This window comes from Panthera leo, chromosome E1, assembly GCF_018350215.1.
Source record: "Panthera leo isolate Ple1 chromosome E1, P.leo_Ple1_pat1.1, whole genome shotgun sequence".
Classification (NCBI taxonomy): Eukaryota; Metazoa; Chordata; class Mammalia; order Carnivora; family Felidae; genus Panthera; species Panthera leo.
The window spans coordinates 42,826,439-42,849,071 of record NC_056692.1 but is presented as its reverse complement, the minus strand read 5'-3'; the positions used below and the strand labels follow the sequence as shown (position 1 = coordinate 42,849,071).

The 22,633-nt window shown below is 56.4% G+C and overlaps 1 protein-coding gene and 1 long non-coding RNA gene across 2 annotated transcripts in view; one reads left to right on the top strand and one right to left on the bottom strand.

Annotated features, from left to right (window-relative positions):
• The window catches only part of MAP3K14 (mitogen-activated protein kinase kinase kinase 14), a 43,219-nt gene extending 22,031 nt beyond the window's left edge, over positions 1–21,188 (top strand). The window contains exons 2-16 of the mRNA XM_042916358.1: positions 1,576–1,848; positions 2,990–3,059; positions 4,671–4,881; positions 4,992–5,609; positions 6,790–6,927; positions 13,037–13,166; positions 13,353–13,484; positions 13,991–14,095; positions 15,761–15,924; positions 16,232–16,382; positions 17,341–17,715; positions 17,925–18,031; positions 18,464–18,608; positions 19,718–19,818; positions 20,154–21,188. Coding sequence (XP_042772292.1) covers positions 1,596–1,848; positions 2,990–3,059; positions 4,671–4,881; positions 4,992–5,609; positions 6,790–6,927; positions 13,037–13,166; positions 13,353–13,484; positions 13,991–14,095; positions 15,761–15,924; positions 16,232–16,382; positions 17,341–17,715; positions 17,925–18,031; positions 18,464–18,608; positions 19,718–19,818; positions 20,154–20,318 — 2,865 coding nt within the window. The 5' untranslated portion in view covers positions 1,576–1,595 and the 3' untranslated portion in view covers positions 20,319–21,188. The remainder of the gene's footprint in view (positions 1–1,575; positions 1,849–2,989; positions 3,060–4,670; positions 4,882–4,991; positions 5,610–6,789; positions 6,928–13,036; positions 13,167–13,352; positions 13,485–13,990; positions 14,096–15,760; positions 15,925–16,231; positions 16,383–17,340; positions 17,716–17,924; positions 18,032–18,463; positions 18,609–19,717; positions 19,819–20,153) is intronic.
• A 252-nt stretch (positions 21,189–21,440) lies between these two features.
• On the bottom strand, positions 21,441–22,628 carry LOC122206807. Its single transcript, XR_006196576.1, has 2 exons — positions 22,411–22,628; positions 21,441–21,811 (listed from the first exon to the last, which is right to left on the bottom strand). It is a non-coding gene; the product is annotated as an uncharacterized LOC122206807 (long non-coding RNA).
• Between the last annotated feature and the right edge of the window lie 5 nt (positions 22,629–22,633).

Here is a 22,633-nt window from a genome sequence, read left to right as displayed (position 1 = left end):
GAACACCCCTTAGACTTCTTAAGGTCATCGCGTAACGAGACCTCCCATGCAGCCTCCTCAGCATCCGAATTCGGGGTCACACCCAAGCATCTGTGCTGAAAGCTGGAGCTGCTCTGACTTCAAAGCCAGCAGACCCTTGAAGGCAGAGATGAAAGGATCAAGTTAGTAGTGACCAACAAGCCCATCCCACCCTCACCCTCCCGCTCAGTGGATCTGGTTCAGTGCTTTGTGGCCATTGCAGGGAGGCAGACTCCATAGGAAGAGGACTTCGGCCTTGAGATGCCCAGCCTCCCACCGTCCCATGTCAGCTTCTAGCCACCCAGGGCAAAGGGCCAGCGGTGTAGAGGTTCGCCTTCACACGGCCTGCCTTTTCGCCCCACGAGCAAATGGAGGCGTGTTCCGGAATGAGTGCACTTACAGCAGGGAACACTCCCATCTGTTAGCAACAGCTTTAGACCAACCTGCCAGCAGAGAGCACTTAATTAAAAACCTGTCTGAATGTGATGCCTTCTCAGGCTTGGTCTAAAGCAAGTCATGACCCAGGAGGAACCTACGCTTTGGGAGTCCACAGTCCTAGTCTTTAAAAAGGCTCCCAGATGGGAGCAATCCCAGATCGGTGCAGATCTCTTTCCTGACAGTTCTAGTCCACATGCTGTTTGCACAGATTGCCTCAGCACTGGGCTCCCACCCCCTTGGGGCTTCCAGGGAACACACAGGGCCGCTGGAGAGAGAGCCCAGAGAGTTGAAGCCCTGTGCTTTGTCTTCAGATTTCTAGAGGTACAGGTTGGCGTTGGGGGCTCTAATACAAATTCCACTACTAATGTTGCCTGGAAGAATGAGGATACGTAGGTTGTCGGCAAATGAGTATTACAGATGGAAGCATGGCAGTTCCTTCTGGAAGGCCACAGACAGATGTGTCCTGGGAAAGGAGTCGAGTGCAGGCGCTGTCATTTGCATGCTGATTTTTAGACTTTGTAACATTTTGTGTGTGTGTGTGTGTGTGTGTGTGTGTGAGAGAGAGAGAGAGAGAGATGTATATATGCACACATAAATCTGTATACACACACGCACATACATTTATCTACCTCCTGCAAGAGAACAAAAACTTGATTCTCCCCATTTGGAAAAGAGCCATTGTGGCCAGTGTAGACATGTCTTCTAAGAAGGCAAGTCAGTGGGGTGACTGGCAGTTTTGGAGTATGGAATGTACCACCGTGTTCTGAGGGAGCAAAATTCACCATAAAGTGAGCCACAGAAAACGATTCAGCCAGTATTTGTAAAAGCAAGAATGAACCAATCCCAGATGTTGGTGCCGTGGTGGTTCTGGAGGAAGTGGGCTGGAATCCTCCTTGTGGGCCGAGTGGGGGAGTCTGTTTGTGGTGGTGTGCTGACAGGACCAGGGGCGGGGGCCGGTGCCACAAGGAACAAGAAAGGTTGACTCCTTCGTCACTTGGGCTGTTTGGAAGGTAAATGTATGAGGCAGAGAGCCTTTCCCCCCGCTTTTCTCCTCCCACCCAGCCTGGCCCGGGGCCCCGTGGGATCCGAGAGTGACCTGCTCTGCGTCTGGTCCCTCAGGGCGAGCGTGAGCCTGGGAGATGGCAGTGATGGAAATGGCCTGCCCAGGCGCCCCTGGTTCGGCGGCCGGGCAGAAGGAGCTCGCCAAGGCCAAGGAGAAGACACAGGCGATGGGGAAGAAGCAAAACCCCGCCAACAAGCTCGAGGCCGTAGAGAAGAGCCCTGTGTTCTGCGGGAAGTGGGACATCCTGAACGACGTGATCACCAAAGGCACAGCCAAGGAAGGCTCCGAGGGAGGACTGGCCGCCATCTCCATCATCGCGCAGGCTGAATGTAAGGGCCCGGGCTGGGGACAGAGAGGGCAGGTGGGCGGGCCTACAGGTGGGCATGGTCCCTGTGCCAGGGTGGCACGGCACAGGGGCGGGAGGTCAGGGCAGCGGCTCTCTGAGATTTTCACAAGACACAGCCTGGGGGGTAGGCCAAGAATGAGTCGAAGCAGGAGCCGTAACGGTGCCAGGGAACAGAGTACAGAAGGGAGGAGTGGCGCAGGGAGGCTTTTGCCCGTCACGACCGGAGCAGGGGAAGAGAGCTGGGAGGCTTCACAGGTCCTAGGGCTCTTGGCAGGATCGTCAGGCAGGCCATTAGCCTTGTGCTGTGACCTTGGGCAGCCTGAGCATCTCTGGAGAGGCCCCAGACAGGAAAGGCCAGGTCTCCTGGAAAGCCCCTCTGAGGCCTGTAGGCCCTTCACCACCTTCCATGCTGAGGTGGCCCCACCCTAGAGAATGAACACCTGCTCTTGGGCCTGCTGAGCCAGTTGAGGGGACATAGGCCACTCCAGGGCGGGGCCTGGTCTGGTCCTTTCTGCTTCCACCCAAGATACTTCAAAATGACTCTGCCTGGTCACTGCCACCAGAGCCTGAGAAACCCCCAGGTGCCTGGGTGAGGCCAGAAGTCCTCCTCTCTCTCTCCCCCCCGCCCTCCAAGAGGCTCCCCCCTCTCGGGGGAGAGCCTGACAGCTCGTGGTGGCATTTTCCCACCTATACACATCTTGCCCTGAGTTCCGCTTCCTTCTGGCTGGTTTTTGAGAAGCGATGAGAGAATACAAATTAAAATGGAGTGAGCGAGATGCCCGTGGTCATAATACACGCATTTACACACATACAGACGTCCACAAGAGCTGATGCTTACTGAACTGTTACTACGTGCCGGGCACTCCGTTGGGTGTGTTATGTGTTATATAGATCATCTCAGTTAAGGGCCACGGTGACGTGAGGTGGGCACCCTTATCACGCCCTATTATCAGCATGCCCTTTGCTCTTGTTGGCAGGGGGGGTGGGCCGGCAGGCAGGTGGTGAGGCCGAGGCACGGCAGCCCAAGAAGATATCTGTAAAATGTCTGTCTCCTCAGTGCCGAGTCCCTCTTCTTCCTCTCCTCCTTTCTGCCTGTCCAACCTCTCTTTTCCTTGACTCACAAGGTGAGAACAGCCAAGAGTTCAGCCCTACCTTTTCAGAGCGGATTTTCATCGCCGGGTCCAAACAGTACAGGTAAGGAGGCCAGCTTGCATGGGGCCCAGGGAACTGAAACCACGTCATCCCTCCCCCCCAGCTGCTCGCTCAGGCCGCTCCCAAGTGACCCCTGGCTCCCTCCTCCAGCACCTGTGGTTCAGCTCTTGGAGCCCGCCCAGGTTTTCCTGGCTGAACCGCTCTGTCAGCCAAAGAAGCTTTTCAAAAGCTTTTCATGGCGTGTGGATGACTGCCTCTGGGTCCCATCAGCTTGACGTTTTATTTTTATTCTCCTCAGAGTCCTTGCTGCTCCCCCTCGTTTCCCATCAATAGGGAGTGTGCTGGAAACAGGAGTCTTTTTCCCACTGGTGCGTGACCATGAGTGCAGGCACCGAGGGGCCGCTCGAACTATGAGAGAAACCCGCTGGTGTCTTTTCCCCTTCGAGACACACCCAAGGAGGGATGAGGGCTTGGGATCAGAAAGGGACCGACGGATTCACAGCTGGGGGGCCCCGTGGAAAGGAGGCTAGAAGGGGGCTCAGTCTGCTCCCCGGGCTCCCCATCCCCAAGATGGTTTTTGGCCAACTGCAGGTTGAACCTGGAAAACAGTTCCCTCCTCTACCAACAGACGGACTTTTTTATCATGGGGATTTGGAAAGCGTTCGTGATGAAAAGGTTGTGGGGAAGGCTGCTGCTTTTGCACCAAGAAATGTTCAGTGTTTGATCGGATTCCTTATACCGCCCCAGAGGCCTTTCGGCCCAGAGTAGGGGGTTTCTGATGGGCCCATTTCTTTCAGGTTCCTGGGAGAAGCCCATAGGCCTCTAGCAGTCCCCCCCACCCCACCCCCCACCCAAGACTGGTGTGAGTCTGCCTCCTTTGCAGGGGGCAGAAGATGAGGCCGTTTGGGGGCGGGGGGCAGCTAAGGCTGCGGCTTTTTCAGACACTATTCTGTGGCCAATGCCTTAATGCCTGGCAGGGGGAAAGCCAGCTTGGATCCATGGTGGTAGTGAGCCTGTAGGCTGTCGGAGGAGGGGAGGCTCCCCTGATACCGGGCATCAGCCCAGCCACGGTGTCTGTTTATACAGCAGCTTACATTCCCAGAAACCAGGTATCTCCAGGAACCAGTGGGGGGGGGGGGGGTTGGTGCCCAAACTCAACCGTCCCTCCGTCCAGAGGCAACAGAAACAGACTGTTGTCAGAGCTGAGAATGCCCGCTGGGGAGTGTGGCCCTCCTAGCCACACGCCCCCCGACCCCGGGACCTCTCCAGGGGCAGCCCACCCTGGAGAGCGGTGAGAGAACCTCGCGTCCTCCCATTCCCCGCCCCCCCCCATAGAGCCTTGTGCACCCCATCACGGTAGTAATAGCTGCCGTCTATGGGAAGCTTGCCTTGGGATCAGGTGCCGAGGTAAGCTTTCTAAATGAGCGGTTTCCTTTAAACCTCATCTTCCTCTGCATGGCAGGAAATCCTACACCCATTTTATAAATGAGAAAATGGAGGCTCCTTGGGGCTTAGGAACTCACCCACGTTCACACAAGGACTCCCTGGGCTGGGATCTGAGCTCAGGTCTCCACGACTCTAACTGCAGTTACCCGAGCTGTTCCGCCTTCCTGCCTCCTCACGCTCCACGTGCGTATCCGTCCCTTTTGACAGCCAGTCCGAGAGTCTCGATCAGATCCCCAACAATGTGGCCCACGCAACCGAGGGCAAAATGGCCCGTGTGTGTTGGAAGGGGAAGCGTCGCAGCAAAGCCCAGAAGAAACGCAAGAAGAAGAGCTCCAAGTCCCTGGCTCAGGCGGGAGCGGCCTTGGCCAAACCCCTCCCCAGAACCCCGGAGCAGGAGAGCTGCACTGTCCCCGTGCAGGTGAGCCCCGCCAGCGCCCCCCAGACCCCGGGCTCGTGGGGCCTTCGGGACGGTGCCCGTGCCTCAGCCTGGCCCTGTGTATGTACTACCACCTGTGTTTTCCCCCACAGGAGGATGAGTCCCCACTGGGCCCCCCATATGTGAGGAACGCCCTCCAGTTCACCAAGCCTCTGAAGGAGCCGGGCCTCGGCCAACTCTGTTTCAAGAAGCTCGAGGAGGGCCTGCGGCCGGCACTGCCTCGATCAGAACTCCACAAACTCATCAGCCCCTTGCAATGTCTAAATCACGTGTGGAAACTCCACCACCCCCAGGATCTAGGCCCCCTGCCCCAGCCCGCTCACCCCTTCCCCTACAGCAGACTGCCCCATCCCTTCCCGTTCCACCCTCTCCAGCCCTGGAAACCTCACCCCTTAGAGTCCTTCTTCCTAGACAAACTGGCCTGTATAGACAGCCAGCAGCCCCTGTCCGGCCCCCACCTGGGCAAACTGGCCTGTGTGGACGGTCAGAAGCCTGTGCCCGGCCCACACCTGGAGCCCGGCTGCCCGTCCCGGGGCCCGTATGACAAGTTTTCTGTGGAGGAGTACATGGTACACGCCCTACAAGGCAGTGTGAGCTCAGGCCAGGCCCACAGCCTGGCCAGCCTGGCCAAGACCTGGTCGGCAGGAGGTTTCAAGCCCCAGAAGCCCAGCCCTGAAACGATGGACAGCGAGGGGGTCCTGCTTACAGAGGTAAGCCATCCCCCAAACACAGGTACATGTACCACCCGCTCTGGGGCCCAGAGCAGCAGCTGGCCGTCAGGCGGGACCTGTTCTGGGGGGCAAAGCATCACTGGAAACCTGCCAGACCCTTTTTACTTCCCACCTTTGCGGGGAGTCGGGGAGGGGGGTGGGGTGGGGCGGGGCGGGGAGTGGGGCGGGGCGTAGTCTTCACTCTGTATCGAAGTATCTGTATCGTCATCAGATAGTCGGAAAGTGCTCATTCCTGGCGAGAGGCAGTATCCCCTGCTCCACCTCCAGATCATTCTTCAGGCTTTTTAGATATTTCTGCTTTGAGTTCTTCTGAAGTTATTGCCGAACTTATTAAGTTATTGCTGAAGAGTGTGTGTGTGTGTTGAATGATACACATACTGAGAAAGAGGAATAAGCAAGCATCAACTGCACATGTTCCCTCCTGACCCCTGCTATGAAAGACGAGGCTCTTGACCATCTGCATATCCCCCTGGCCTTCCTCTTTCCCTCCAGTGCTCTGCTGGAGAGCTTTATAACTCTAAGATGATTTTACCAGACTTCAATTTCTGGGGGTTATTCCATCCGTCTTTGACATGATCCCTTGTCCCCCACCCCTCTTCATGGTCTCTTCCCTTTTTTCTACCTTATAGCTTCGGAGCTATACTTTTGGTCAAGGTTGTTGATACTTCCATTTTTTTTTAAAGTTTGATTTATTTATTTTGAGAGAGAGGTTGGGGGCCGGGGGTGGGGCAGAGAGAGAGGAGAGAGAATCCCACGCAGGCTCTGCCCTATCAGTGCAGAGCCCCGTGCGGGGCTCAAACCCATGACCTGAGCCAAAGTCAAGAGTCAGACGCTTAACCGGCTGAGCCTCCCAGGTGCCCCGACAATTCCATTTGTGTCCCACAACCACAAGTCTGGGGAGAAGGATCTTTCGCCACAAGGGTCGGCTTAGCTTGGGCAGCCGGCGAGGCTGTCCACTGCCTTCACTTTATTCCTGTAACTCCCTCCGGTCCTGCCCCTGCAGAGCCCTGCCTCAGACCCGGGGGTGTCTCTGGTGGTGAGGGCGCTGCCCCAGCAGCCTGGCAAGGACGACCAGCCAGAGAGCCTTCCTCACTGTAACCCTTCGTCCCGCCCGCTGCCCTGGTCACTGAAACTGGCTTCTGTCTCCTGCCAACCCCAGAAACTCAAGCCGGTGGATTATGAGTACCGAGAGGAGGTCCACTGGGCCACGCGCCAGCCCTGCCTGGGCAGAGGCTCCTTCGGAGAGGTGCACAGGATGCAGGACAAGCAGACTGGCTTCCAGTGTGCGGTCAAAAAGGTAGGCCCGAAAGAAAAAGGTGCGCCTGGGCTCCGGGGGCTGCAGAGGGAAGCCAGGCAGGTGGCCTGTCGTGTTCCTTCTGCTTTCTTTCAAGGGCAATCACAGGGCAGCCATGGCTCTGGCTTGTTAACAGAGCCTGGCTGTCGCTGGGCACCCTGGGGTCAGCTGGAGCCGGAAGGGAGCAGTCTCGGTCACATGTCCCGGCCTGGGAGCTGCACTTGGTGTGCGTGTGTCAGATGGAGTATGCAAGTGTGCACGCGTCCTGGGCCACTCCTGATGCCGGGGCCCTTAGGGGCAAGTCCAAACCTGGAAGGTGTTGGCTCGTCGTGCAATTCGTGTTGAGCTGAAACCCCTAAACCACATAGTGGGGCCGCTCACGCCTGGGCCAGAAGGTAAAAACCACCACAACAATAACCTGCCCCTAACAGGTGCCTCTTGGACGAGGCCGTGCACTTGGGACGTCAGATCTGATTTTGGTTTGGGCTCTGCCTCCTGCTGGCAGGAATAATAGGTCCTGGGAGGTGGACCTTATGAGGAAATGAGACTTAGCAAGAGACCCAGGCTTGGCTAGCTCCAGAGTCTGGCTACGATCCGCTCTGTAGGAAGTGGGCAGGGGAAGAGACTCATGGTCCCGGGAATCGATGCGAGCAGGGGCGTGAATCGCCTCCCCTGCTCCCTCGTTTCACCAGGGTAGAACCGGGGACCGGAGAAGGTAGCGTGCCTTGCCTAGAACCGTAGAGCTGGGCCTGGAACTGAGGCCTCCTTGTGCCGCAGCAGAACACAGACCTTGGTGCTGACCCTGCTCCCCTTCAGGTGTCTTTTCTCCTACCCCCACCCTCAGTTCACCTTGACTGGAAGCCACCTTGTCCTCGGCCCAAACTCAGCCTCAGAGCTAGCGCCCAGGACCGCAAGAGGCTGAAATGAGAAACGTTTCCAGGGGCCGTTTACTTGGCCCGTGACAAAAGGAAATAAGCTAGCTCCCCGGTAGACCTTGTTTTCGAGCAGGTCTTGTCAGGGACCCTCTGCTCCCCCCAAAGGGAAGAGGACCAAAGGCACCCTCAAGGACCCGGGCTGAGGCCGCGGCTGCGGCTGCTTGTGGCTTTCAGCGGTGAGGACGCAAATTGTGATGTGAATACCCTGGCTTCCTTGGCTTGTAGGTGGGCCGGGATGTTACAGTTGTAGAGCTTGGGCCCCCGGGTGATGGGCTGAGAGGGGGACTATCCGTAGGTATTACCCCAAACTTCAGACACACTGTGTCAACGGAGCGGGCCCCACCCCCGCCTCCCCCCGCCGGCCCGGGCACGTGCTGAGTGCCCGCCAGCGTGGGCCGGCATTTCCCACTGGGTGCCAAGGCCATGTGCCCTCCCCGGGCCATCGGAGAAGGCTCAGCTGTCCCTCCTGAAGGCTGGGTGGGAGGAGAGCGAGAGTATGAAGTGTCCTGGAGTCCAGTGTCCAGTGCTAGGGGAGCTTAGTCACTGGGCTTCTCAGCTGTCGCCCTGCTGAGGTTCTCCGGGGTCCCAGGCAACAAGGAAAACAACCCTGATATAGTAGAAGACAGATACTCCATTTCTCACCTCCCCGAGGCAGGCGGAAAAGCTCCAAGCACAACACATAGGCTCCCCAGGGCCAGAACTGGCCGCTTCCAGAATCTGCCTCCCCGACCCTAGAGCTCAGTGGGGTGGCTTTGGGGCCGCCCACACAGCTGCCATCGGGTGGGCAGACAGCCCCTCCTTTCTCTCCTTTTTCTGGGGGGGGGGGGCGGGATGTAGAGCAGGCACTGGGGGAGGGGGCAGGGATCAGAGGTCAGAGCGGGTGTGTGCACTCTCCAGTGTTCCCTGAGGAAGATCCAGCATGTGGAACAACAGCACTTCCTTGGTCCTCCTTCTAGAACATCCATGGCCTCGGGTCAGATGCTGACTGGTCACAAGTCCAGGGTTTAACGCACGGGGGTCTGTTCACTTTGTTAAGGCCTTGTTTGATCTTTTCATGGCAAATAAACACAGGCTCATTATAGACGATTTCAAAGGATACCCCAAAACACAAAAGTCCTTGTTCCCCAATCCCGTTCGCAGAGGCAGCTGCCCTTTGACATCTTTTTCGACTTTTTATGCATACCTAAACATGTAGTTGCTTTTATTAAAACGAGACTACTCTAGAGGCTGTCCTGTGCCATATTTTCCATGTGATCGCATATCGTGGACAGAGCTCCTTATTGGTACCTACATGTCTCTCTAGTGCTTTTTATCAGCCGACGTAGCAGTCCGTATCCTCGCCGGTGGATGAATTTATAAACGTGTGAACTCCTGGAACTTTGTTCAATGGTGTATCTGTGTGTGGCACACACATTTTGGATGGGGAAGCGTCCGTTCTCATGTATCAGGTGTTAGAGACGTCTGTGGCCCAAAGAGGGTCAAGAACCATTCATTTCAGAACATCTGGCTCCTGCATGGAGTTCTGGGAGCCTCCTTTTGACTCTGCCTCCGATTGGGTTAGTGTGGCCTTGGCCAAACCCAGCCGTTACCAAGCGCCTGGTCTGTGCCAGATACGGCGCCAGGGGCTAGAGGCAAAGCTGCGGAATCCACACCCCCGGAAAGGCTTGGCAACGTTGTAATGGGGGATGGACATTTACGTGGCATAAAGGTGATAGAAAGCAGCCGTCAACAAGGTACACCAGTGAGGGCAGCCTGGACGAGCACTGAGAAGGGGATCTAGGACTGAGGGGAGAGTATCTCCATGGCGACGAGGAAATGGGGGGACCCCTCTGTTTACTCGACTACTGTGCGCCCAGTACTGTGAGTTACTTTTCACGTATCTTATGTTCCCGGGATCTTTAAAAGAATTTACAGGATTGCTATTTTCCGCGTTTTTACTGATGAAATAAAATGGATACAAATACTGAACAAGAGGGAGAGTTTTAAGAAAGAAAAGTCAATCCCCAGTGTCAGCATGCAGGCAGCTAAGCGGGGGAAGTGGCTTGTGGACTTGGCAGTCAGGGGACTGCTGACCGCGCTCCCACCTACACGCTCCCGAATGTACGTGAGAACGTCCTGGATGTAAGAGCTGATACTCCTGGGAAGGCCTTCGGTGAGGCGGGGCAGCTGGCACCCCAGAGTCAGGCTTCCCCAACCAAAACCCCACCTCTGAGACTTCCTACCAGTGACCTTGGGCAAGTTATTTGTCCAGACTCTAGCTTCCTCGTCTGTAAATTGGAGATAATGAGAATAGCACCCCATAGGCTATTGTAAGATGTAAATAACGAATGCTCATAAAGTGCTTAGAATGGTGCCTCGCATGTGTTCAGTGGGCAGTGAATATTAGTTTTCGTGAACACCCTCACCGTAGTCCAGCCCCTTGCTTTAACAGATGAGGACCCTGAGGTCCAGGGAGGAGAGGGGGGCCAGCTGGGCGGCCGTGTGCTTTCTCTCCAGCTGCCCCGCTCGGGACTGCCCTTTCTGCTTGCTCTCCCTGGGGCTGGCACAGACTTCTAAATCACCTTGTGTTTTGGAGTGTCCCCTCTGACCCGCCCCCACCCGGGTCTGGGTGAGAATTGAAAAAAAAATTTTTTTTTAAGATTTTCATTTTTATTTTTATTTTTTTTTTTTGAATGTTTATTTTTGAGAGAGAGAGACACAGACATAGTGTGAGCAGGGAAGGGGCAGAGAGAGAGAGAGAGAGAGGGAGACTTGGAATCTGTAGCGGACTCCAGGCTCTGAGCTGTCAGCACAGAGCCCAAGGCAGGCTCACAGACCGTGAGATCATGACCCGAGCCAAAGTCAGACACTTAACCGACTGAGCCACCCAGGCGCCCCCGAAAGATTTTTATTTTTAAGTAATTTCTACACCTAGCGTGGCTTGAACTTACAACTCTGAGATCAAGAGTCATGGGCTCTACTGACTGAGCCAGCCAGGTGCCCCTGGGTGAGAATGTTCTCAACATTACTGGAATACTCCAGAGGGCTTATGGATTTCTTAAAAGTTAGGGCAGAGGTTCCCAGCCTTTCTTGGTTTATTTACAGCCCTCAGTGTCAGTGATTTTCATGACACCCCAGGCCAAAACAAATACCTAAAAGTTCCGTTTATTAAAGTAATTAGGTCAAATAATAGTGTTTTTCCTAACAACTTAGTAGTCATTTGAATAACAATACACATGAGTTGAAAGGAAATTTCCTTCTGTTCTTAATCATAACTACTAACGTGATGTATGCCTCGTTGGGCACTGCACAACTTCGCAAAATTTTGAAATCAGATCAGACATCCTCAGCTTCATACCCTGCTTCCTATCCCCCCCCCCCCAAAGTACTTGTATCCCCGCAAGCTCCAAAAACCTAGCTTCGTAAAGATACATGGAAAGAATGGAGCACAAGATACATGGAAAGAATGGAGCGCAAGCTAATGTTGAAACTGAACTATCTTGAGGGAGTAATTTACACGGTGTCCCACAGATAGCCATCATCCCTGCTCCCCTCAAAAGTAAAACATCTTGGGGGCGCCTGGGTGGCCCAGTCGGTGAAGTGTCCGACTCTTGGTTTCGGCTCAGGTCATGAGCTCACGGTTTCGTGAGTTCAGGCCCCGTCTGGCTCTGCGCTGGCAGCGTGGAGCCTGCTTCGGAGGATTCTCTGCCCCTCTCCCCCTCGTGCTCTCTCTGTCTCTCTCAAAATAAATAAACTAGAAAGAAAGAGAAAGAAAAAGAAAGAAAGAAAGAAAGAGAAAGAGGAAAGAAAGGAAAAGAAAGAAAGAAAGAAAGAAAGAAAGAAAGAAAGAAAGAAAGAAAGAAAAACATCCTGCAGCACCTGCCAAGTCCTCTGGGGTGCCCCAAACTGCTTCAGCTCCGTTTGGGAGCCCAAGAGTTAAAGACCTTTGCTAGTACGAGTCCTGATGGTGAATTCATTCCAACTCAGGTTCAGAGCTGGAAATGCTGACAAAGAGTCAAAATTTCTGCAAGTTGATTAACCAGACCAGATACTCTGTAACCAGAAGAGAGACATTTTCCACTGATAGGCAAAAGTCCAAAAGCCCCACATCGTCAGGGCTCCTGCCAAGTCAGCATGTCTCCAAGCCAGACTGCCAGGTCCTGAGTGATTTCTTCCAGGCTGGTTTTGTTGCCACCGGCGCCCCCTGGTGGTACCTGTTTAGACTAACAGGAGAACCCGCGGCAACCGGAAAGGAGAGGACAAGTGTCTGTTAGGACTTCTAAGTGTTTAATTAGTTGCTCTTATAGGAGCTGGAGGGAGGAAGGGGGCAGCTAACATTTCCTGAGCACCCGCTGGTTGCGAGGCCTAGTGCTGGGTTATGATCCCTCCAAATCCTCACTCTACGCGGGAGCAGATGCCACTGTCATCACCGTTTGCACATGGAAACACAGCTTAAGGGACACACTCTACCTTTGGAAATGGCCAAGCCAGAGTCTCAGTCTAGGATGATTGTATCCTAGGCCTGTTTCTTCCCGCCTTGCTGTGCTCATCCCTACACAAAGGAGCGGGTGGTCCCTATGGGAGGGACCTTGGTCAAACCCCTCCCGTTAGAAGCCTCCTTTTGCCCAGATCCCGGGGCAACAGCTGCAAACAGAATAAACAGGCACTGCTCCGTCTACATGGGCACTTTAGCCTTCAGGGGAAAGACAAATAGTTACGAGCTGAGAAAAGTGCTGAGGATCCAGAGGCACTGACAGAGCCAGGATCCTTGGCTGCCATCGGCTCTGGCTACAGATAAGATGGAAACCCAGCCTCTGAAGAGTAGACGTGGATGTTGATAAACAAAAGGTCTCATGTCCTCGAAATGGCCCAGACATTTGGGCTGGGGCAAAAAAAAAGTTCTGTGTTTGGCAGATTTGAGGGTGGGCAGCGTGCCAGGAGCCTGGATAAGGGCTGTAGGCTTTGTGATTCCGTGTATTTCCACACACATCAGCAGTGCAGAATTTTAACCAAGTACTGGATGTTGAACCTGACCCCCCAGGGTATACAGTTTAGTCTCTGTGGCTCCAGTAGGCCCACCAGGGCCCTGCCTGGCCTCAGAATCGTCACTGGGAACATCAGCAGTCTCTGTGCAGGGGCACTGGGGAACCAGCCCTTGTCCCTCACCCTGACTCACAGCTACCTCTGCGCCCTGCCAGGTGCGCATCGAAGTGTTTCGGGCAGAGGAGTTGATGGCATGTGCAGGACTGACCTCACCCAGAATCGTCCCTCTGTATGGAGCTGTGAAGGAAGGTCCTTGGGTCAACATCTTCATGGAACTCTTAGAAGGTAAGGAGCCAGGTTCAGAGCCAAGGGTTGACCTTGGTCCCCAGTTATTCCATTTTTAATCTCTTGACCCTGCGACATCAGCCGGAAAGGCCTACTTTCCACCACCTGCCCTTTGAAGGCCTTTGCCCGTGGCCCGCTTGCAGGCCTGGAAATGCACCATGTAAAGACTGGCCGTTGGTCTCCTAGGTGGCTCGCTGGGCCAGCTCATAAAGCAGAAGGGCTGTCTGCCGGAGGACCGGGCCCTTTACTACCTAGGCCAGGCTCTGGAGGGGCTGGAGTACCTTCACACCCGAAGGATTCTGCACGGAGATATCAAAGGTGAGGCTTGTGCCCCCACCGCCCTGGTCCCCAGCGGCCTCCTCCTTCCTTACCTCAACCTGCCTGACTTCCTCCCACATCTTCTGGGCCTGCCTGACCGTCCCCAGTGGCAGGTCCCACGTCAGGCTGGCAGGGCTGTGCTGGCAGGAGGGGGAAGTGTGTTCCCCAGGCCCTTAGCCCGGCACCCTCGTTGCCAGTGGGCAGTGCCTGCAGAGAACTGCGGATGGAGTTCCTAAGCACTGGTGGCCACTGGGGGAGGGTGGGGGCAGCAGAGCTGAGTGGCAGTGTCCCAGGAGTAAACTGTCCCCAGACCTCAGAGATCCGCCTGCTCCCTGCCTCTAGCCCGAACTGATAAACCTCCTCCCTTCCTTATGACTAATAAAACTAATCAGAAGCAGGCAGCTGTCATGTAGGGTCAGCCAGAAACTGCCTCCCTGGAGGTCCAGATGGGGCTGGGGCCTGGAGTGACTCACCTGTTCCTCTTCTTCTCTGGGGTGGCCTGGCAGCTGACAATGTGCTCCTGTCCAGCGATGGGAGCCGTGCAGCCCTCTGTGACTTCGGCCATGCTGTATGCCTTCAACCCGATGGCCTGGGGAAGTCCTTGCTCACGGGTAAGCCCCGCCTCCTGCCTCCCTCCCCCACGATGAGAGTCACCACTAGCCTTCACGAAGCATTAGCCTTCTCCTGTGCTTTCTATAATAGCAGTCAGAGGTGTGAACCCTTTTTCTCCACCACAGTATTTCAACCCATCAACAACCCTAGGTTGGCAGAAAGTTTTGTTACGCTTAAATGCAAGAATGAGTATCAGGTCCTCGTTTCTGATATTCCTGCTACACAGAGAAGGGAACGGAAAGGCTGGCTGCCTCTCATCCAGCCTTTTCTGGGTGGCTCGGCTCCCAGCCTGTGGCCTCAGCCGTCCTGGGCCTCTGAGCAGTTTCTGGAAGCACAACACGAGGGCTGACCAAGAGGCCTGGGCTCTGTAGCTGGAGAAGCATCTGTTTTTAACTTAAATCTTCTGATTAGTAAAGTAATCCACATCCATTGTGACATATTTAGCAACTACAGAGTGAAGTGGTGTAGAAGAGGAGGGAAAAAGGAGCTACCCTGTTCCTCTTGCCCAGAGACATAATCACAAACATTGTAGATCACTCCTTCCATCTCCTTTTTTTCTTCCTGTACCTCGTTAAGGCCATTATAACACAATTCTGCTCTTTTTTCATTTATAGCGTTCAGCATAAGGTTATTTCCTCTTGAGCAAAGGAAAATCAACCTCTTATTTATTTATTTATTTAGAGAGAGAGAGAGAGAGAGCAGGGAAAGGGCAGAGGGAAGAGAGTCCCAAGCAGGCTCCACAGTGTCAGCACAGAGCCCCGTGTGGGGCTCGAACCCACGAACTGCAAGACCATGACCTGAGCCGAAACCGTGAGTCAGACGCCCAACGGAGCCACCCGGGCACCCTAGGCAAAAACCTTTTAGAAGTGATTCTCTGACAGGGCACCTGGGTGGCTCAGTCAGTTAAGTGCCAGACTTCGGCTCAGGTCATGATCTCATGGTTTGTGGGTGCCAGCCCCGTGTCAGGCTGTGTGCTGACAGCTCAGCGCCTGGGGCCTGCTTCAGATTCTGTGTCTCCCTCTCTCTCTCTCTGCCCCTCCTCTGCTCACCCTCTCTCTCTCAAAAATAAAAAGCATTAAAAATTTTTTTAAGTGATTCTCTATCATTAGAGGACTGTCTTGGTCATTCTGAAGATGTAAATTGAACACAGACACCTGCCTGTATTATGAAAATAATTTCTTTTCTAAAATCTTTTGCAGAAAGTAGAACTAAGCAAAAATAAAAAATACAGATCACCAGAGTGGGGGAAACAACTTCCTATCTGGTATCGATCCTTCTAGTCTGCCTAGAAGTTCGTTTGGTTGTTTGGTTGTTTTTGTGTTTTTCACTTGCTAACATTGCGGGAACATCATACCATGAGTTAGTCTCCTGCCACATAATTTCGAATGCCCAGGCCCCTCCCCATTGTTAAAAAAGCACTCGAAGAGTTTGGGCCAATGGGTAGAGCCCATATTTTGGGTGATGCCTTCTTCGTGCCAGTCTCCAGGGGAGCCCCTGCCTTAGCTCATCCCCGGCAGATTTGAGCTGGAGGCTTTCTCTCTACTCGAGGCCCGTTAACAGAGACAAATTCAAGGTATCTCGGGAATTGACTGGTGGGGTCACTGCCAAGGCTCTTGCCCCCCAGAGTTCACGGTTGGCTTTTCCGCCTCGCCTCACCCCCTCAGGGGACTACATCCCTGGCACAGAGACCCACATGGCTCCAGAGGTGGTGATGGGCAAGCCCTGTGATGCCAAGGTGGACGTATGGAGCAGCTGCTGTATGATGCTTCACATGCTCAACGGCTGCCACCCTTGGACCCAGTACTTCAGAGGGCCACTGTGCCTCAAGGTCAGTGACAGCATGCGGGAGGGCCAGGAGGCCCACGGGCCCGGGGCTGCAGACTTGGGGCGGTCCCCATTTTGGCTGCTCTTCCGTGGCCGATGGGAACAGGAAGAGGCCTCATCGTAAACGTGGGAGCCTCACTAAAACACTTGCCACCCAGATCGGTGGGCCCAAGGGGACATCCCAGGTGAGGGATCTCCTTAGGTTCGTGGCAGGTCAGGGCTGTCTTCCACTCGTAGGCTGGGTGCTGGGAAGTGAGTGGGGGGTGGGGGGGGGGGTGGGCAGGCCACACACGTTGCCTTCTGACCCACAGATTGCCAGCGAGCCGCCACCTGTGAGGGAGATCCCACCGTCCTGTGCCCCTCTCACGGCCCAGGCCATCCAGGAGGGGCTAAGGAAAGAGCCTGGGCACCGCGCGTCTGCAGTGGAGCTGTGGAGGAAGGTCAGCCTGGCCCTGCAGCATGGTAAGAACCCCACACCGGCTGCAGGGGTGAGAGAGTCAACACGGCCCATACCCACCCAGCACCAAAGAGATTCTCGCCGGGACATGCCGGAGGGCCCGCACTGCAGGGTCGTTTGCAGGAGAGGAGTAGGCTCAGTGGCGGGTCCCTTGCTGGGAGACTGGAAAGGCCAGAGGCAAGGGTGGTGGGCAGGGTGGGCCCCGTGGAGCACCACGCAGCAGTTAAAGCAACCCAGTGGAGCAGAGCAACCTGGCTGGATTTTGAAACCGTGGTGTTCTGGGCAAAAAGGAGACGGACAGAGCGAGGCCTAGAACACAATACCTTTTCTGTAAACGAGATACTGAAAAATAAAAACAACACACAGTTTGCAAGAACACGATCGAACCCAAAGTGACACAGCAAATATAATAGAAGGTCACGGGGCGGGGGAGGGGGGGAGGGGGTGGGCGGTGCAGGGGAGAGGCAGTGGTTATGGGAATGAAAGGGGAATAAATAAAACAGGAGAGAGATCCTGAATGCCCCCCCCCACAAAACATAGATGAACTGCCCCCCCCCCCCCGCCCCACTCCAGAGAAAGCGTGGAGTGTGGGGAAGAAGGGGTAAGAGAGATGGGGGCGGGGCGGGACGGGTGGTCAAGGAGGCCAGTGTAGATGGGAACTCAAAGTTGGTGTTACCTCGGAGCTGTCTTTAAATCTTTACCATTTACAAAGTCCTTCTCTGGAGCCAATTCTGGCATTTTTAAATTTGTGATGGTTACCTAGAAGGAAAATAGAATAAAAGACAGAAATACCATCCTGTTCCCACTGTGGGAGGCCGTCTTACGGAAGAGGCCTCCTCCGAGACCACAGCGTCCCCTAGTGGGGCAAGAGCCCTCCGTCACTGCTTGCCTCCAGCCCTCTGCTCCGGAAGGGCCACCTGGCCGGGCCTGTTTGCACCTCACCGCCTGTGCTCTGTTTTGTAGTGGGAGGTCTGAGGAGCCCTTGGAGGGGAGAGTATAAAGAGCCAAGACATCCGCCGCCACACCAAGCCCATCCACCGCCCAGCCAAGGCCACTCTCCCCGGACGCCACAGGCCCAGCCGAGGGAGCTCTCACCTGGGGCTCCGGGGCCCCAGCCAACCGAGGACACGACAGGCGGGGCCCCTAAGCTCCAGCCTCCTCTACCCCCAGAACCCCCAGAGCGGAACAAGTCTCCAAGCCTGAACTGGGGCAAGGAGGAGTCTGGAACATGGGAACCATTACCTCTGTCCTCCCTGGACCCGGCCCCTGCGAAAAACCCCAGCTCGGCGGAGCGGAAGGCGACCTTCCCAGAGCAGGAGCTGCAACAACTGGAAATAGGTATGGGCGGCCACGGCTGCGACCTCTGGGTCCCCGCGCACAGACCTGGGCCTCCCCCAAGGCCCGGGCTTCATACCCTGCGCAGCCAGCGTGGGCTCTCTTCTAGGCCCTTCCCTCAGAGGTCAGCTCCTGCGGTCCGTGCAGCCCCACACACAGCCGGGCCGGGCCACTCCCGGTCTTCCACAGCCATCCTCTGCCTTCCTCTGCAGAACTATTTCTGAACAGCCTGTCCCAGCCGTTTTCACTGGAGGAGCAGGAGCAGATTCTCTCATGCCTCAGCGTCGACAGCCTCTCTCTGTCAGACGACAGCGAGAAGGTAAGCCGGCCGGGGACCCAGGGCCGGGGCACGGAGCTTTGTGTCCAGCTGGTGAAGGGGCTGTGTTCAAGTAGCGGCGAAGGGAGGCTGGTGGGGGGTCACCCCTTCCTTTTGGAAGGGCTCCCCACCGGGGCAGGGTGTCGCGCTTTCTCAGGATGAGCCAATCCGTCTCCAACGCACCTGGGGAACTGGGGAACCGTTTGGCTACTCGCGATCGTGGGGATGGAGATTTGGGCTTGGGGCCCCCTAGAAGTACTCTTCACCCCCCCCCCTCCAGACCCCAGCTTAGCCCCAAAAGTGCCCAGTGGGGCCACGCTCCAGCCCGGGACACGAGCGGTTCCTCGCCCCCGAGCCCTTCCGCCCCAAGCCCCATCAAGGCCAGAGATGGTTCCCCAAGCCCAGGGGCCTGAGTTGCGCCCCCTCTCGTTTCAGAACCCGTCAAAGGCCTCTCAGAGCTCGCGGGACACCCTGAGTTCCGGTGTGCACTCATGGAGCAGCCAGGCAGAGGCTCGCAGCTCCAGCTGGAACATGGTGCTGGCACGGGGGCGGCCCACCGACACTCCAAGCTACTTCAATGGTACACCCCAATACTTGCCCGCCCAGCACCTGATCGGCCTGCGACGAGGGAGTCCGAGGCAGTTTATGTCCCCCTTCTCCTGGCGCAGCGGGGGAAGGGAGAGGAAGGCACCGGGCGCCCGGACTGGAGGAGCCTGGCCACGAAGTCGGTCTAGAGCAAAGGCCCTGATTGCCCCAGAGCCTTCCCTGGTGGGGCAGTCAGTGAAGGACCTGGCCCCTCATGGGTTGCCGATGGAGTTCTAGAAGGCCCCTACTGTGGGGCACGGAGCGGTCTCTCCTGGCCTAGCGTCAAGAAGTAAATAATGCCTTCCAAGGGGAACAGGAGGAACGGGGCCTTATGAGCATTTAAAAAAAAAATTTTTTTTTTAATGTTTATTTATAATTTTTGAGAGAGAGCGAGCACAGGTGGCAGGGGGGCAGAGAGAGAGAGGGAGACACAGAATCCAAAGTAGGCTTCAGGCTCTGGGCTGTCGGCAGAGAGCCCGACGTGGGGCTCACGAACCGGGAGATCATGACCTGAGCCGAAGTCGGCCGCTTAACCGACTAAGCCACCCAGGTGCCCCGACCTCGTGAGCATTTTGATCGAGAACTCCGCAACAAGTTTGCTGGGATCCTCCTCTGGGATTTAAAGTCATTAAGACGAGAAAGAAAACATACATGGACTTGTTTTCAAGGGTGGCTGCGTAGGCTATGTCGTGATTTTGATAGAACGAGGGTTTCATCAGCTCCCACTCTTACCAGGGCCGGTGTGACACATGGCATCAAGCCCCCGTGGCCTGGCCGACGGCTGTCCCAACTGAGGGGACATTACAGCCTAAGTTGCCCGCAATCTAATTTAAGAGTCTCTGTTTCCACTTCCTTTTTGCTTTGTGTGCAGGTTGGAATACTAGTTCCCCATAAGAGCCAACCTTAGCTCTTTGCATTGTGCAGGCCAAATTCTAGACGTTGACAGAAAATTACCAGGAAGAGCTAGCAGGCGTAGAACATTAGGGCCACTCCAGCCTAAATGTCACATCGGCTTCCTCACAGCCATCCTGCGTCCCTCTCCGTGGGGCTCCTTACAGAGAGCCAGCAGCCACTCTCCTGATGGTCACCTTGCCTGCCTTCTAGGTGTGAAAATCCAAATACAGTCTCTCAACGGCGAACACCTGCACATCCGGGAGTTTCACCGGGTCAAGGTGGGGGACATCGCAACTGGCATCAGCAGCCAGGTAAGGGGACAGGTGCACACTTAAGAGGCAGAGTCCCAGAAGTCAGTGTACCTGGCCCAGCCCTCCAGGGGGAAGGCTTTTGAATAAGTAGAAATGGCACTGTAGGGAATAGTTGACTTCGGTTATCCCCCAAGGGCTCAGGGCAAGCCCCGCGGTGGTGACTGAGGGGTCCCCAGGACGTACCCTTGGGCTGGTTGAGATTCTCCAGAAAGAAAGGCAAGGGTATGCCTTCGGGACAACCCACCTGGCTGGAGAGAGACCTCCGCTTTGCACTTCTGGGCAGCCCCCAAACCCCATGCTGCGGTCTCAGGCCTGCTGGTTTGCTCTGCCCCCAGATCCCAGCCGCAGCCTTCAGCTTGGTGACCAAGGACGGGCGGCCCGTGCGCTATGACATGGAGGTGCCAGACTCGGGCATCGACCTGCAGTGCACCCTGGCCCCTGATGGCAGCTTTGCCTGGAGCTGGAGGGTCAAGCATGGCCACCTGGAGAACAGGCCCTAACCCAGCCTTCCACCACGGGCTCCGCTCCACCGGAAGCGGCCTGCCTTCTTGGTGTCAGTGCCGCCCCCGACACACGGGCTCAGCCTGCTCCCGGGGACCCGCCACCCTGTGGCTCATTGGTGGGACTAGGGGTGAGCAGAATGCCTCCCAGGATCTGCTGTGTCCTGCCTGACCCTGCCAAGAGAACGCCCGGTGCCCACGTGAGGAGGAGGAGGGAGGCAGGAGGCCGCTCCCCATGGGGAGCCAAAAGGGTCTTCTCTGCTCTGGTCCAAACAAGCTGGCCTGACCTGCTTAGATCAGTGACCACTTGCTGGCAATCAGGATAGAGCAGCTTCCGGCCTGGGTCAGGGAGAGGTGGGCGAGCCCCTCGGCCTCCAAGCAGGTGTCAGGGTGTCGAGTGTCCCAGGACCCACACCCAGGTCCAATGCAGGAGCGGGACGGCAGGCGTACCCACCCCCGGATTAACGGGGAGCCCTCTGACCCCCTTGCCTGGCCATCGAACCCCCTTTTAGACCTAGCAACTTTTCTGCCAGAGTCAGGGAGGGAGGGAGGCCGGACACCGGAAGTCTCCCAGGGAGAACATGCTCATCATGTTGTTGCAGCACAGGTCCTGAGCCGAACTGCGCTTCAGCCAAGGACCAGAGGTGTCTTAAGTGAAATGGTTCTCAGTCCCCAAGCACATGTCCCTTTGCTGCCAGCCACCAGTCTTCCCCAGAGCCGCAGGCTCTGAGCCCCAGCACTGCTCCCGACTGGCTGGCACTCAGCCCCCTCATCTGTCAAAGTGAAGGGCAACGGGAGCCCTACCCGGCAGGAGCCGTCTGGAGCTGGGGTGTGGCAGATGTGTGAGAAAGCAGCAGCCGCAGGCACCCCCCCCCCCCCCCCCGCCATCCACCCCACCCCCACCCCCCCGTTCCTCCCGGCCACGGCTTGGAACATCATGCACACCAGCTTCCTGAGACACAGCCCCGGCATCACACTCACACCAGCCCCGCCCTGCCCCTCGTCCAGGGACAACTGCCAACTGCACTTTGCACTCTGATGACCTCAAAGCACTTTCACGGCTGCCCTCCAGGAGGGCAGGTCAGTGGCTCTGCACGCGCAAAAGCAGGCCAGGAGATGGGGTGAAGGGATTCAAGTCTTGACCTGTCTTTACGCGCACGACCCCTCAAACCTCCGTTTTTCTTTAAGATGAGCCCCACCCCCCACCCCGTTGCCCCAGCCCTGTCTTTTCTTCAGTGGGGGTGCTGATCAGGACTCATGTAGCATTAATCAACTGTGAATCATTGTGTGGGGGCCTGCCAGCCTCTGCTTCCGGGGGTGAGGGGTGGCCCCTGAGATCCCTCCTTGGGAGAAGCTCGTCCCCGTGTCTTGCCAAGGCGGCGTCTGTCCAGCTATCCACATCGAGCCATTCTCCTCCCCATGGAGGGACCCCCAGCCCCCAGGACGTGAAGATCTCCAGCCTTGTAACTGCAGAGTTCAGGTTGTAGAGAATTCTTTGTAAGCAATAAAGTTTGGGGTGACGACAAACGTGTTAGGCCGTGGCTGTCCCCACTCTCACCTGCCTACTTACAGATCCTAACAGCTGCCTCCCTTTGCCTTCTTGGTGGGATCTTCCCAGGTCTGCCCTTTATTGTGGGCAAGGACTGTTTTCAACCCTTGAGCGAGGTCACTCTTCCCCCTTCCCCCTCCCAGTGGGAGCTTCCAGGCCTCCTTTTGGCCTATCTATTCAGACCAGTTAGGCAAGATGCCCCACCTGGTGGCAGTAGGGAAGCCCCTGGCCTGGGGGGCGGGGGGGGGGGGGGGGGGGGTGACCAGGAGCCCAGAACAAAGACTGCCCCACCCACTCCTGTCCCTGAGGCCTGGCTTCCAGGGAACAGAACCGGGAGCCAGCCTAGACTCCCAGCCCTGAGTGACCAGAGTTGACTTGCCAGGAGTGGGCTCCTGTCTGAGGATGAATTCCACCCACCCTCCCCCCACACCCCAGGCCGCCCTGAGCACATGGTGCCTTGTCAAATCTGGCTGCACACCCCCGGAATCCTTGCTCAAGTATGTGCGCATGCCCCAGGCAGGTGCAAAGGCCATCCAAGCTTACCGGTCGCGGCCCTCTCTGGGACTGCTGGGAAGAGCCAAGCAGTCAGTCTTGCGTCTTTGGAGAGGGCTGGGGCTGCGGGGGTGGGACAGCCTTCTCCGGAGGACACCTCCCAAGGGCCGCCCCGCCCGTGAGCCGGGAATCCTGAGCGCTGTTCCCTGTCCGCGGGAGGGTCGCGGCAGGGACGTCACAGAGGCGGCGACATCACGGGCGCCGGCGCCCCCCC